At 41.5% G+C, this 14143-nt stretch overlaps 1 protein-coding gene across 1 annotated transcript in view; it reads left to right on the top strand.

Moving 5' to 3' along the window:
* LOC123774435 (putative lipid scramblase CLPTM1) overlaps positions 1 to 12195 on the top strand; it is a 29240-nt gene extending 17045 nt beyond the window's left edge. The window contains exons 7-11 of the mRNA XM_045768761.2: positions 991 to 1154; positions 4778 to 4953; positions 6038 to 6281; positions 6818 to 7014; positions 8490 to 12195. Coding sequence (XP_045624717.1) covers positions 991 to 1154; positions 4778 to 4953; positions 6038 to 6281; positions 6818 to 7014; positions 8490 to 8654 — 946 coding nt within the window. The 3' untranslated portion in view covers positions 8655 to 12195. The remainder of the gene's footprint in view (positions 1 to 990; positions 1155 to 4777; positions 4954 to 6037; positions 6282 to 6817; positions 7015 to 8489) is intronic.
* The last annotated feature ends 1948 nt before the right edge of the window (positions 12196 to 14143 follow it).

The following is a 14143-nucleotide window of genomic DNA, read 5'->3' as shown; positions in this document are numbered from 1 at the left end:
ACAAAACTATAACAGTTTATGGTAACCAACCCTAATTTAAACCTCCTTACTCCAGATTCAACTTCATTATGAAATGGATAATTTTTGGAAAAGTAGAACAGGTCTAATCCCAAATAGTGTACTAGAGTGAGATTACACTATATTTTCATGGGAAATGTTCTTGGGCATAGCAGGAGTAAGAGCACCATCGACAGAAATCGACACCAGGGAAGCTATCGGCAGCAATCGGCACTAGGGGAAACCATCAGCCGCAAGCAAGCGCCTCCAGGAGCACCGGTACCAGCAGTAGCAGCAACATAATTGTTGTTGTCAGCAACTGCAACTCCTTCCCTCCTTGTGAGGCCTGATTACAAATGTCCTGCAGCTGCTGTTCACAATTATCATGCTTATATACAAAACAAAAAAATCCTCTAATGGTATAGAGTGGTGGATGATAAATTTTGTCACTAGACCAAATCATTTTAACCACCAATGGGTCTATACAGTAACTAGATGGGTGACTGAAGCTCCTTGGTTATGGAGACCTTCCTTGACACACACACACACACACACACACTCGCTACCCTCTTGATAATTGTACTGTATATCATTTAATACCAACGTATAATTTTTATTTGTATACACTTTGACATTGCTCATCTTTCTCAACTACTTGAAATCATTCATTCCTATAAGTGTTTTGTTACTTGGTTACTATTACTTAAACTATTCTAATGTTGTTTTCTGCATCAAAGACCACCATGCATCCATCTATATCATTCTATGTTTTCTATTTTTCAAAGACTACTTTATTGATCTTTGAATACTTTTAGTCAACCCTATTTCTCAATTTAAATTGTGAGTAGTTTGATCAATATTTAAGAAAACTTTAGTGCCATCTTAAAAATGACTTGTTTATCCCATGTAACTCACGACCCCTCAAACACGTGTGCCATGTTTTAGGAACTGGACAAAGGCACATTAATACTATGATTTTTAACTTGCACACAGATGGCCAGGGACAGCGATGTTGGAAGGTTTGGGAGGGGATGAGGATGAGGAGGATCAGGACACCATCAAGGAAGCCTTCCTGGAGACGTCACCATACCTACTGGGTCTCACCATCGTCATCTCTCTCCTCCACTCGGTCTTTGAGTTCCTCGCATTTAAGAATGGTAAGTCATCTATACAAAAATATTTTATCAACAACGAAATTGCAAGAATGTGATGAATCTGAATTTTGATATGCAGACGATGAGTCATAGTAAAGTGGCTGAAGATAGGATGACAAACCACACATCAGATGATGTCGTTTTTTCATCTTCTAGCGTGTGCCATGATCATTTTGATCATATGATTGGATTGAACCCACGTCCCTAATTTGGGCACAGGCAGTGGTCCAGTCAGTAGTGTGTGCACACGCCTGAGGAATCCAGTGAATCTGGCTCGATTCCATGATAAAACCTCAATATCTATTAATATTTTCTAGATTCAACTAAACTTTGGAAATTTTACCTTTTGGGAACAAAACATAAGACTGTAAAATGATTATGCTAGACATTGATATTTATTTATTTATATACAAGAAGGTACATTGGGTTTATGAGAGTACATAGCATTGGTGTTTTTTACATTCTTGTAAAGCCACTAGCACGCATAGCGTTTCGGGCAGATATTTCAGTAATTTCGGATATTACCGAGTACTTTTGGCCCTAATGGTTGGGTGATATCAGAGTGCAGGATGACAAAGAGTCCTTGTATCAAATAAACCCACACAGTGGGATGTTAAAATTAAATATGAATAGCTTCTTCCTGAGCTGACTATATTTGGTTGGTCTTTAAGGAAAGATTGTCGTATTACTGTACATGGAATTCACAAATAACGTAGCATTTGTGAATGGAACATTGCATTGCTGTGTGACATTGAGGCACAAATGCTGCCTGGAGTTTTACAGGCGTTTGCAGGAAGGGGGGGGGGGGGGACAAAACTAGTTGAGCATGTTGACCAATCCACACACTAGAAAATGAAGGGACGACGACGACGTTTTGGTCTGTCCTGGACCATTCTCAAGTTGATTGTCTAGTTGAGCATGTTTTCTTTCACCTGATGCCTTAGTTCACCTAGCATTCCCAGGAATAGGCAATTCTTCTGGCTTGCATTGTAGGGACTCATTAAACCCACGTACAGGTTACCTATCCCCGACAATGGGAATTATCAGGTGTTTGGAAGACACAAGGTAAATGCTCATTCCAGCCCAGAATGGCTGTCAAAATTTGTTTTATTGACACGAGTTCCAGTTAATCTGGCTAAGTGGAGGCATACTATAAATAGGAAACTGGTTTCTGACAAAACAATATAAGAAGTTACACACACAAATCACAATTGCGTGATGCATCAAATGAACAAATCCACAAGGGCCGTGACGAGGATTCGAACCTTAGCTCAGTCGATTAAGGCAGCGTCTGGGATGCTCTCGGACGCAGGTTCGAATCCTCGTCACGGCCCTTGTGGATTTGTTCATTTAATATAGAAAGTGCTGCATGTTGTGTATGTGTGTATAGGAAGATAGAGAGGGGGGCAGCAATTTGATTATTAATATATTATAATCACATACTGTTTCTGTTTAGATATGCCTGCCATAGATAATGGTGGATATCTATCTATATTGGCCGTAAGGAATTTTAGAAGTTGTTAGGGTATGAATGTCGTTATGGTAGGCAGTAAAGTATTGTATGCAGCAGTGGTTCTCAAGAGTTCCAGTTTAGCATTCTTACCTGACTGACATTTCTTCCCTCTGGCTAAAATACCTTCACTTAAGACACGAAGGTCGAAACACGGGTCGAAAATTCCGTGTCCGTGTCGAAACGGAAATACGTTTTGACACGGGTCGAATATTTCTCAACCTTCCTCAAACACACTCATATTTTGTGTGCATAATTTACATGGTAAATGCTCCAACTTTTGGTAATGGATCAATATCATAACGTGAATAGGAAAAAATACATTTTTTTTTTTAAATTTCACAATTTCAAATTAAGGTGACAAATTTAATATTTCACCAATTTTTATTTTATTCATTATGGGGCTCAGAATGGCATATAATGTTAATTTTCGGTTATAGAAAATTTAGTTTGAGAGTATAGTTTACTGTAAAAAAAGTCAATATGGCCTTCAAAATATGTGTAAAATTTAGAAGCAAAAATGTATAACTACCAAAGTTATGGGTTTATAAATAAATGCCCCCTAGTGGTAACCTTAGAACCAAAAACTATGTACATAATATGTAAAAAGGTGAGAATCGGTCAGAAACTGGATTTTTAAAGTCGTCTCAAAAGTTGAAATTCCATTTTTAGAGATAATTGAAGTTGAAGCTATTGACAACGAATATGGTACAGTAGTTCTAATTTATTAATGTTCTCGAATGTTTTAATAAACATTTCTTGGCATTTGTACTTGAATATGTGAAAGTTGTAGATCAATGTGTTGAAATGAAGAAAAAAAAAAAATAACCTCCCCCACCCCCCCACCCCCAAAAAAAACTAAATTACAAATTAAATAAATTAAATAGGGATAATTACATATAATGATTTAAGGGATACATATATGTATACTTTATATAAGTAATAAAGCCCTAATCTGATCCCCAATCATCAAAACAACCTAAAGAGACAAAGAAAATAGTTTTAAAATCTGTAAATAACTCTGCCGCAAAAAATTATAAGTCACAAGTTCTGCCACCTGTGGCTGATTTACATGTTGACCAATTTCGTTCTCCCTTCACGAAATTGGTAAACATGTAAATTGAAAATTTACATGTTTGCAAGGGAGACCAATTTTGGGAAATTGGTCTCCCTTGCACTCTCCAAGACGTAGACGCCACAACAAAATCAGGTGATAAGCAAAGACGAGAAAGAAAATCCTTATAAAACAATAAAATTATTGGACATTGTGGAAGTAACAGATATTGGTATTGGGCAATGTATTTATATGATTTATAACAAAATACAGCATAATAACATATTCATTATTATTTGTGTTATTATGTATTACTCAGCAATGCTATAAAGGCACTGTTATCGTTGAGGCTGAAGAGAAACAATCTTTGTCCACATTGTTTTATTCTCGGTCAATAACAACGACAAAAACAATTATCAGGTACATGAAATATTATTAACAAGATCATAAAGAAAAGAGCATCTGCTCCAAACATGCTACAGTACCTCCAACATGTGTAGTACTCAATCCCAACAGGCACCAACTACATACCCACTTTGTGGACACTTCTTACTACTATTCTTCTTCGTTGTGCGTCGGACAGATGTTTGCATCTCTTTATTACTGCATTATCCCCCAGTTCCATTTAATAGATGTTCTTATCAATTTTTTTTTTAATATTCGTATAAAATCCATTTCTTAATGTGAAACTTTCACGACGCTGATGCCAAATAATTGAAGTTTTGTATACCATTTTCAAGTAATTTTCATATGATTCAAATACATTTTGGTCTCCCAGCTCCTTAATTACCTCCCTGGGGAGCCAAGTGCCACCCCCTTTAAACGCAGGCTACGTAAATTTGTTTGTTTTGGGGGGGGGGGGGGTAAAATAAAAGCTAGAATATAAACTTATCATACAAACCAGATAAACCAAAGTTGTGGTTGGGTTTGGCTCTGGTCAACGCTCACCTCTCCATTGAGCGATATGATATACAAATGACTTTAGATTTGATAATGAGACTCACAAGCTTGCATTATACTGTAACAGGTTACCTCATATGTTTTAATTATCTTTAATTTCAGATATTCAGTTTTGGAACAACCGTGAAAGTCTTGAGGGTCTGTCGGTGCGTTCAGTGTTCTTCAACGTGTTCCAGTCGGTTATTGTGCTCCTGTACGTGCTAGACAATGAGACCAACTTTGTCATCAAGGTGTCCTGTTTTATTGGGCTTGGTATCGAGTTGTGGAAGATTACAAAGGTAAATAAAAGATATTGACCATTTTTGACGGTGAATTTAGATTTTTGTGCAGAATCTAATTTTGCTATCACGACCACTGCACCATGTCACCATTCCTTCCATAGTCTGTTGCATCACGGTACCACCTCTATGGTTTGGATAAAATGTACATAATGGTAGTTATCTTGAAGTGAAAGTAAAAAGTGGATTAAAAGCAGAGAGCATTAAAACCATTTTTTTAGATATAAGTTAAGAATTATTAGTGCAGGGAGAAAGTGTGAGGGGAGAAAGTATTGTGAACCAGTTACTGAAGAGAGAGGATTATACTAATAAAAGCATGGTCTATATTGAGTTAAGACGGTCTATATTAAGTTAAGACTGGGAGCCGGTCGGCCGAGCGGACAGCACACTGGACTTGTGATCCTGTGGTCCCGGGTTCGATCCTGGGCGCCAGCGAGAAACAATGGGCAGAGTTTCTTTCACCCTATGCCCCTGTTACCTAGCAGTAAAATAGGTACCTTGGTGTTAGTCAGCTGTCACGGGCTGCTTCCTGGGGGTAGAGGCCTGGTCGAGGACCGGGCCGCGGGGACACTATAAAAGCTCCAAAATCATCTCAAGATAAGACTGCTCAATAGCTCGGTCGATAGAGCTTCGGCCTCGTTCACATGGGGTCCGCTGTTACTCTCTCCTAGAGACCAGCTGAATGGTATGGGGACATGATTATATTATTCCCATGGTGTCCTTATAGATTGTATAGCATTTTATTGCATTTCACCGTAACACATTTAAGATACATCACTGTGTCATATGGCAATTTTAACACTTATTTTACATATTTCTGCATGTTCTATATAGTGTGAACAATGCTCTTGAACCTTACTGAGAGGTTGCACAGTAAAAACCTATAGTTGTAATTTCTGTGTAATGAATATTGTATGACTACAGTACTCATTACATGCATTTTAATGAGCTAAAATGGGGGTTTAGTGAACTGCAGTTAGTGCATTTTAGCAGGTGCTTTTATACATACAGTACTGGATGGTGGAGTTTGCTTTATGTATGTTATGAAATTGGCATGTAACTAATATTTGATTTGACTCAACAGGTAACGGACGTTTCTCTTAACCGTGACAATAGGATCATGGGCATTCCTACCATCAAATTTACCGACAAAGGGACATACATCAAGTCCATGACAAGGCAATACGACGAGCTAGCCTTCCGGTACCTGTCAATGGCGTTGTTTCCGCTGCTAGGTGGCTACTGCGTCTACTCTCTCATCTACCACGAGCACAAGGGATGGTACTCCTTTGTGCTGTCAATGCTCTATGGCTTCCTACTCACCTTTGGTACGTATCCATTTACTGTTATGCTTAGATTGTGTGTTAGATTCGTGAATATTTTGACATTGTATCTTGTAAGTGGAATCTCTTAAACGTGTACTAGCATTCTAAAAGTGTTTATGTTCAGTCCATTCTCTCGGTTTTTGCCTCTTTGTAAAAAATGCAAATGTTTGAATGAACCAGAAATGTATGAATCCAAGCAACCCAAAAAATGCAATGTTTGGGTGAGAAGATGGGTCCCCCCCCCCCCATAGTGGGTTGAGAATGTGTGTTTTGCCCCCCCCCCCCATCTTGGCTTGAGATGATGGGTTCAGCTCCCCATCTTGGGTTGAGAAGATGGGTTGTCCCACCATCTTGGGTTGAGAAGATGGGTTGTCCCACCATCTTGGGTTGTGCCACCCCCTTCCCCAAATAAGATGCTGTACCATCACTGCCAATGATCTTTATCATCCAATAAAGAAGTTTAAATATAAATTTTGAAAATATGCTGCTTTTATTATGGTAATTATTTCAGATGTTAATTATTGGTATTTTTGTTTTAGGATTCATCATGATGACTCCACAATTGTTCATCAACTACAAACTCAAATCTGTGGCTCATCTTCCATGGAGGATGCTTACCTATAAGGCCTTGAATACCTTCATTGATGACATATTTGCCTTTGTCATCAAGATGCCAACCATGTATAGGTTAGGCTGCTTGAGGGATGATGTCATCTTCTTCATCTTCTTGTATCAGGTATGGCTTTAGTGTTGTGTCTACAGCAGCATCCTTCTCTCTCACCTTCCCTCTCCTCCTACCCCTCCTCTCCCCATCCCTCATCTTCCTTCCCCAATCTTCCTCCCCCTCCCTTCCTCCTCCCTTCCTCCACCCTCCCTTCCTCCCCCCTCCCACCCTCCCTTCCTCCCCCCTCCCACCCTCCCTTCCTCCCCCCTCCCACCCTCCCTTCCTCCCCCCTCCCACCCTCCCCCCTCCCACCCTCCCTTCCTCCCCCCTCCCTTCCTCCCCCCTCCCTTCCTCCCCCCTCCCACCCTCCCTTCCTCCCCCCTCCCACCCTCCCTTCCTCCCCCCTCCCACCCTCCCTTCCTCCCCCCTCCCACCCTCCCTTCCTCCCCCCTCCCACCCTCCCTTCCTCCCCCCTCCCACCCTCCCTTCCTCCCCCCTCCCTTCCTCCCCCCTCCCACCCTCCCTTCCCCCCCCCCTCCCACCCTCCCACCCTCCCTTCCTCCCACCCTCCCTTCCTCCCACCCTCCCTTCCTCCCACCCTCCCTTCCTCCCACCCTCCCTTCCTCCCCCCTCCCACCCTCCCTTCCTCCCCCCTCCCCCCTTCCTCCCCCCTCCCACCCTCCCTTCCTCCCCCCTCCCACCCTCCCTTCCTCCCCCCTCCCACCCTCCCTTCCTCCCACCCTCCCTTCCTCCCCCCTCCCTCCCTTCCTCCCCCCTCCCTTCCTCCCCCCTCCCACCCTCCCCCCTCCCACCCTCCCTTCCCCCCCCCCCCTCCCACCCTCCCTTCCTCCCCCCTCCCACCCTCCCTTCCTCCCCCCTCCCTTCCTCCACCCTCCCTTCCTCCCCCCTCCCTTCCTCCACCCTCCCTTCCTCCCCCCTCCCACCCTCCCCCCTCCCACCCTCCCTTCCTCCCCCCTCCCACCCTCCCTTCCTCCCCCCTCCCACCCTCCCACCCTCCCTTCCTCCCCCCTCCCTTCCTCCCCCCTCCCACCCTCCCTTCCTCCCCCCTCCCACCCTCCCTTCCTCCCCCCTCCCACCCTCCCTTCCTCCCCCCTCCCTTCCTCCCCCCTCCTACCCTCCCTTCCTCCCCCCTCCCACCCTCCCTTCCTCCCCCCTCCCACCCTCCCTTCCTCCCCCCTCCCACCCTCCCTTCCTCCCCCCTCCCACCCTCCCTTCCTCCCCCCTCCCTTCCTCCCCCCTCCCACCCTCCCTTCCTCCCCCCTCCCTTCCTCCCCCCTCCCACCCTCCCTTCCTCCCCCCTCCCACCCTCCCTTCCTCCCCCCTCCCTTCCTCCCCCCTCCCACCCTCCCTTCCTCCCCCCTCCCACCCTCCCTTCCTCCCCCCCTCCCACCCTCCCTTCCTCCCATATAAAGTTATTAGGTGTGCAAGACTTTTAATCTGTAGAATATTTCCTATGAAGCTGCCTGAAAGTGACAAGAGTTAATATTACCGATTGGTTTCCTTGCTAATACAAACATTTCTTTCAGCGTTACATCTATCCTGTCGATTCGTCTAGAGTAAATGAGTTTGGGTTCTCCCAAGACATGGAGAAGAAGGCGAAGGAGATGAAGGAAGCAGCATCACTGGGCAATGGTGCTGCTACACCTGAGCTAGAACCACTCAAGTCTCTGGAAGACAAGAAGGAAGATTAATATTATGGAAATGATGGGTTAGTTAATGTAGTAAACAAATTGTTTTATATGGGTATCTTTCTCAAGACAGGACGTGGACGACATGAAATGGCTCGAGAAGACACTTGCAGTATTCATAAAGTAATTAACGCCTCTGAACTTGGCTGTGCGAACAAGTCTTATGACAAATATTTTATGGCTGGATTATATAAGGATTAGGATGCTTGAACTTTATTTAACGGAGCAGAATAGTTTTGCTCGTACAAAGCAATTCTTTCAAATTACATATGTTTTATTTTTATGACTGAAAAGCTGTAAGAGTTTAAAGTTTGCAGAATGGTGAGGCTGGACTCATTGTACGAGGGAGCCAGATTATGTAATGGTGATAGTTAATGTTTATAGTTAACCATTAACAAATCCACGGCACCACTGGCAGTGAAGGATGAGATTAGTTTTGACATGTGTAATGAAGACTTGGAGGAGAATATAGACTTTCACTTTTTTTTTTTTATAGTCAAGGGACTTGTAGGCTAAACAAAAATACATGTGGTTCAAATTACATGCTGCCAAATAAAAAAAAACTGGTTTTAAGAGCCTTTTTCACATCGGTGGAGATACCTCCACACCCAATAGTTTTAAAGTGCTAATGAATATGGCCCTTATGCTTAAAAACCAATAATTGAATGTTAAATCGGGCAATTTTTGCTATGTGTCGCTTATTTGAGGCAGTGTCATTATACTTGCGTCTATGTACGTGTGCACTGTCTTGTCGCTGGGTCGCGTTACGACTACAAAACACCTATCAAGTTCAGATTTTGAGTAAAGGGATTTGCAAGGATACTAATTAAATTGCCAAAATCTATACTTGTAAAACCCATTGTACATTCTTGTATATAAATAAATTGTTAGTGCTAAATGTGCAATTTTGTTTGTTTTTTTGTTTTAGCACCAGCTTGTTCTGTTGGGCTGCTGTTATTAAGTCTGTGAGTGAGCGTTGTGAATATTTGTTACGTCTTTCGTTCCGGAATTCGAGTAATGATTAGCAAGTGCAGTAATTAAGTTTTTCTTACATGTCGTAAACATTTCAAGATATTGCTGTAAGTTATGTAATATACAGCGCACAATATACTTGATTTGCATATTTACTGAAAATAATAATAACCGGTAATTCATTTAGAGTAACTTGCTCTTTCCCTTCATCATTAGACGTTTCAAAGGAATGCTAGTGTGTGAAATTCTTTTGTGGCCGTTTCTTAAACGGCCACAAAGAAATTGTGCTTCGTTTAAGCAAACTAAAATATAACAGCGAGGATGCAAGAAATAGCAGGAATTAGGAGGAAATTATAAAGATGGCAGTGGACTAGGATTTCCTACAGTACCCAAATGGCATATTAATTAAGCCTGACCAGTGTATTAAAGTATGGTATTATAAAATTATCCTTTTCCTTACTTTTCTGTAATTTAAAATATTTTTTCTAGGCTTTCAGACATTCACATTTGTAAATTTTTTAGCGATACGTGGAATATATGGATTTGTGTGTTTGATTTTAATCGCACTGTTTCTTAGGAATGCAGAATTTTATTGTGTTCAACGAGAATGTTACCGGTGAAGTGTTGGCGATGTTGAATATGATTGTTTACTTGTAAATATCCTTTTGTGGATGAATAATTTTAACATTTTAGTTATAAAAGCAATGGGCCAATTCGGTTATTTTTGCCCAATTAGAGCTGGGTAATTAGAACTATATGTAATGTTTTGTTTGGCCTTTAATAAAGTTAATATAAAGTGTAATCATTTACTAAAACGTCCTACACGTGCATTGTGTAAAAACTGAAAATAAAATGGGTTCTATTTAATAATAGACCTAAATGAGGGGGTGCATAAGATGCAAAGAACTTCCTAGTTGTTCTACTTAAAGTTTATTAATGTTTGCCACCTCCATGTAAGCACTCCAAGTGCATTGCTTAAGAAGCACATCATTGTAGTGGTAAGGTGAGCAAACGATCAGGATTTTAAAGTTGTGCAGAGTGCATTGTATAATAGTTTCAGGAGACCAAGAGTTTCATGCCCACTGGCAGAAACTTTAAAAAAGAGCACACACACCACTGCACATGTTTGGAGTCTACACGAGAACTGGATAAAGGCAGTCGCTTGTGTAGGCGGGGCACGTGTGTGTGTAGGCAAGATCTTATATCTCTGGGAAAGTTTCACAAATATTGTGGCGGTATGATAGTGGAATAACATTGTCTGAAAAATTCAGAATTTTAGGGACCTACCTAAATCCAATGCTAGCTCGCTTTTTTTATTATATATCTGAACATGTAATTTATGTACATGGGTTTAATCAGCTTGTCTTTCAGTGGGCACAATATCCAAGAATGATGTTGAATCAACGTTATCAGCATGACGGCTGAGTGGACAGAGCTTGGGATTTGTAATCCTAAGGTTCCAGGTTCGCTCCCCGGCGGAGGTGGAAACAATTGGGCAGTTTCTTTTCACTCTGATGCTCCTGTTCACCTAGCAGTAAATAGGTACCTGGGAGTTAGACAGCTGTTACAGGCTGCTTCCTGGGGGAGTGTAACATAAAGGTCTGGTCGAGGACCGGGCCACGGGGACGCTATGTCCCCAAGAGCATCTCAAGCTCTCAAAATAGCATCGATGACATTGATTTGGCATTGCTCTTGGATATCATGGCCACTGGGTCTTCAGACATTCCTGTAGTGCTGTCAACAGGATTAAGCACACAATACTACAGTATATACTCAGATGTTGTGAAGTGTATCTAGTAGAAGAAAGTGATAGCGAGTCTTCCGTCATATCGAGATGTATCCTGTGGAACTGGGGCCAGATTCACGAAAGCACTTACAAATGTGTCCATCTTTCCTCAATCTTTGACAGCTTTGGTTACATTTATTAAACAGTTTACAAGCATGAAAACTTCCCATACAACTGTTGTTATTGTTATAAACAGCCTCCTGGTGCTTCGGAGCTCATTAACTGTTTAATAATTGTAAACAAAGTCGCCAAAGATTGAGAAAAGATGTACAGGTTCGTAAGTGTTTTCGTGAATCTGGCCTCTGGTTGTGTACCAAGAAGTGGGTAGCAAGTATTAATAGTAACAGTAAGTTCCGTGTCTAGTGAGGAAGTCTCACAAGATTACTACACTATTGCTATTACTTAACATGTTACCTAAGTCACAATAGTTTCATTTCAATTTTTTTATATTTATTTTTCATGAACTTAACTACACTTGTACACCTATTATCAGCTGTCTGGTATGTGCTTACTTTTTAAATTGTGTTTTTCTTTTGTGTTGTTAATTTGATTTTTTAATTGTTTTATCAAGATTTCATATTTTGTTATTTACTAGACTTTCATATATTTTTTATGATTTTACATTTTAAGGACTATTTTTGTAAGTCAAAGGAATTGTTAAGCTTTACATATAAATGAATACAGTATATAATATGAATAACTAATCCCCGTACATTTCTATGTTTTCAAATTTAATGTTTTTCCTAAATAAATATATGATTTATGAATGGCATAAATTTGTTTGAATTTGTGTTTATTGGCCTTCAAGGTTTTACCTAGAGTTAGAAAACACTAAAATACTCAACAAAGTTATCATTACAAGCTGTGTAATATGTAATGTTATTCTTTTATTTGTATGAACCATAAACTTCAAATTACAGCAGTTTTCCAGTCAGACCAACTACCCCTCATGGCTGGTGCTGGAGTGTTGACCAGACCACACACTAGAAGGTGAAGGAACGACGATGTTTCGGTCCGTCCTGGACCATTCTCAAGTCGATTGAGAATGGTCCAGGATGGACCGAAACGTCGCTGTCCCTTCACCTTCTAGTGTGTGGTCTGGTCAACATACTTTAGCCACATTATTGTGACTCATTGCCTGCATATGGTGCTGGAGTGCTTTCATAAGCCTCTCGGAAGATTTATGATTGATCATGCTGCCATCATCACACTAATGAACAAATCCACAGCCTCTCAACTACTCTATGGATCATGTAAGGGAAAAAAACTTGGTCCTGTTGTTTTTAAATCACCCCTGTGTTTTGCATGCAAGGAATGAAAGTGTATTACCCATTGCCTTTCATCTGGGAATTTAGTCTGCCCAGGAATATGGACACAGAGGGAAGCTCAGTGTGTCCTAGTTGAAACAATCAATGACCAGGATTTTGCTACTGGTTATTCTACTGTTTGTAAGAGGTCAGTGTATATTAGTATATCTGGAGAGGGTTTTGGAAGAACTACTCGTGTCGTCAAATAATTTGCTGGTGACTTGTGTATACTACCCCATGGGGGTCCTTGCTCCTTATCTGCTCCCCTATGTGCTTGCTCTCTTGGGGGTTCAAGAAATCTTTAAATGTTGGGTTATGCTTACCTCTCCATCCTTTTCCTCGGGCTCGTGTGGTGTGCAACAATGCACACAGGATTTTTCACTCTGGAAGATCCACTCCTCCTTTACCCTGGGAGGATTTTTCTCAGAGTTGAGTGCCTGCTGCTGCCATAGACTCTACCACTGGCTTATGCCGATAGACTTAATGACGCTTGCATTAGCCTCCGCTCAACAGTTCTGGACGTGACTGCACCGCCCCTTGACTGCCTTGATGATCTATGCACTACCACTTGTGTTTCCAGCTAATGTATTGCTGAGTCAATGTCTATCGCAAATGAGATTGGCTCTTGTAGCACCGGTTCTCATCTTCCTCCTGAATTCCTTTCGTGAAAGTGACGTGTTGAGTTACATCCTTTGGGTTTTACTAAACAGTCCTGTTGAACATGATTTCCACTCTGCTTTTTTGTCAATCCATGGCAGTGAACTCCAATTGGATTCAGAGATAATTCTCAGTCTTCCTCATCACACTTTATATATATGCTCATTGAATATGCTCAATATATGCTCATTGTTATTAGCATGGAATATACTAATAACATTAGGAAAATACTATGTCCCATAGAGATGCAATCATCTTCCCTATTAGGAAATTAGGTTAAGGATAAATTGACTGTTGATGGTTATCTTCAGATGATTTCGGGGCTTTAGTGTCCCCGCGGCCGGTCCTCGACCAGGCCTCCACCCCCAGGAAGCAGCCCGTGACAACTGACTAACACCCAGGTACCTATTTACTGCTAGATAACAGGGGCATCAGGGTGAAAGAAAGAAAGAAACTGCCCACTGTTTCTCACCAGTGCCTGGGATCGAACCCCGGATCATAGGATCATGCGTCCAGTGTTCTGTCCGCTAAGCCACCGGCTCCTGGGTTTGATCCTCAAACCATTTCCCTAACTTTGTGTCTGCAAGCATTATTAATGCTCAAGATTTACCTTTGATTGAATAATGAAGATTTAAGTCACCCAAGAGGTGGCATGGGCATGAGTAGCCCCGTCAGTGTCTTTGATGTTTTAGAACTTAATTATCGTTTCCTTCCCATCCTATTTTAGTTCCCACTAATGGTAGATATGGAGGTTTATATTCAAAACAATT

This window comes from Procambarus clarkii, chromosome 61 (genome assembly GCF_040958095.1).
Source record: "Procambarus clarkii isolate CNS0578487 chromosome 61, FALCON_Pclarkii_2.0, whole genome shotgun sequence".
Classification (NCBI taxonomy): domain Eukaryota; kingdom Metazoa; phylum Arthropoda; class Malacostraca; order Decapoda; family Cambaridae; genus Procambarus; species Procambarus clarkii.
This window is presented reverse-complemented; position numbering and strand designations above follow the sequence as displayed.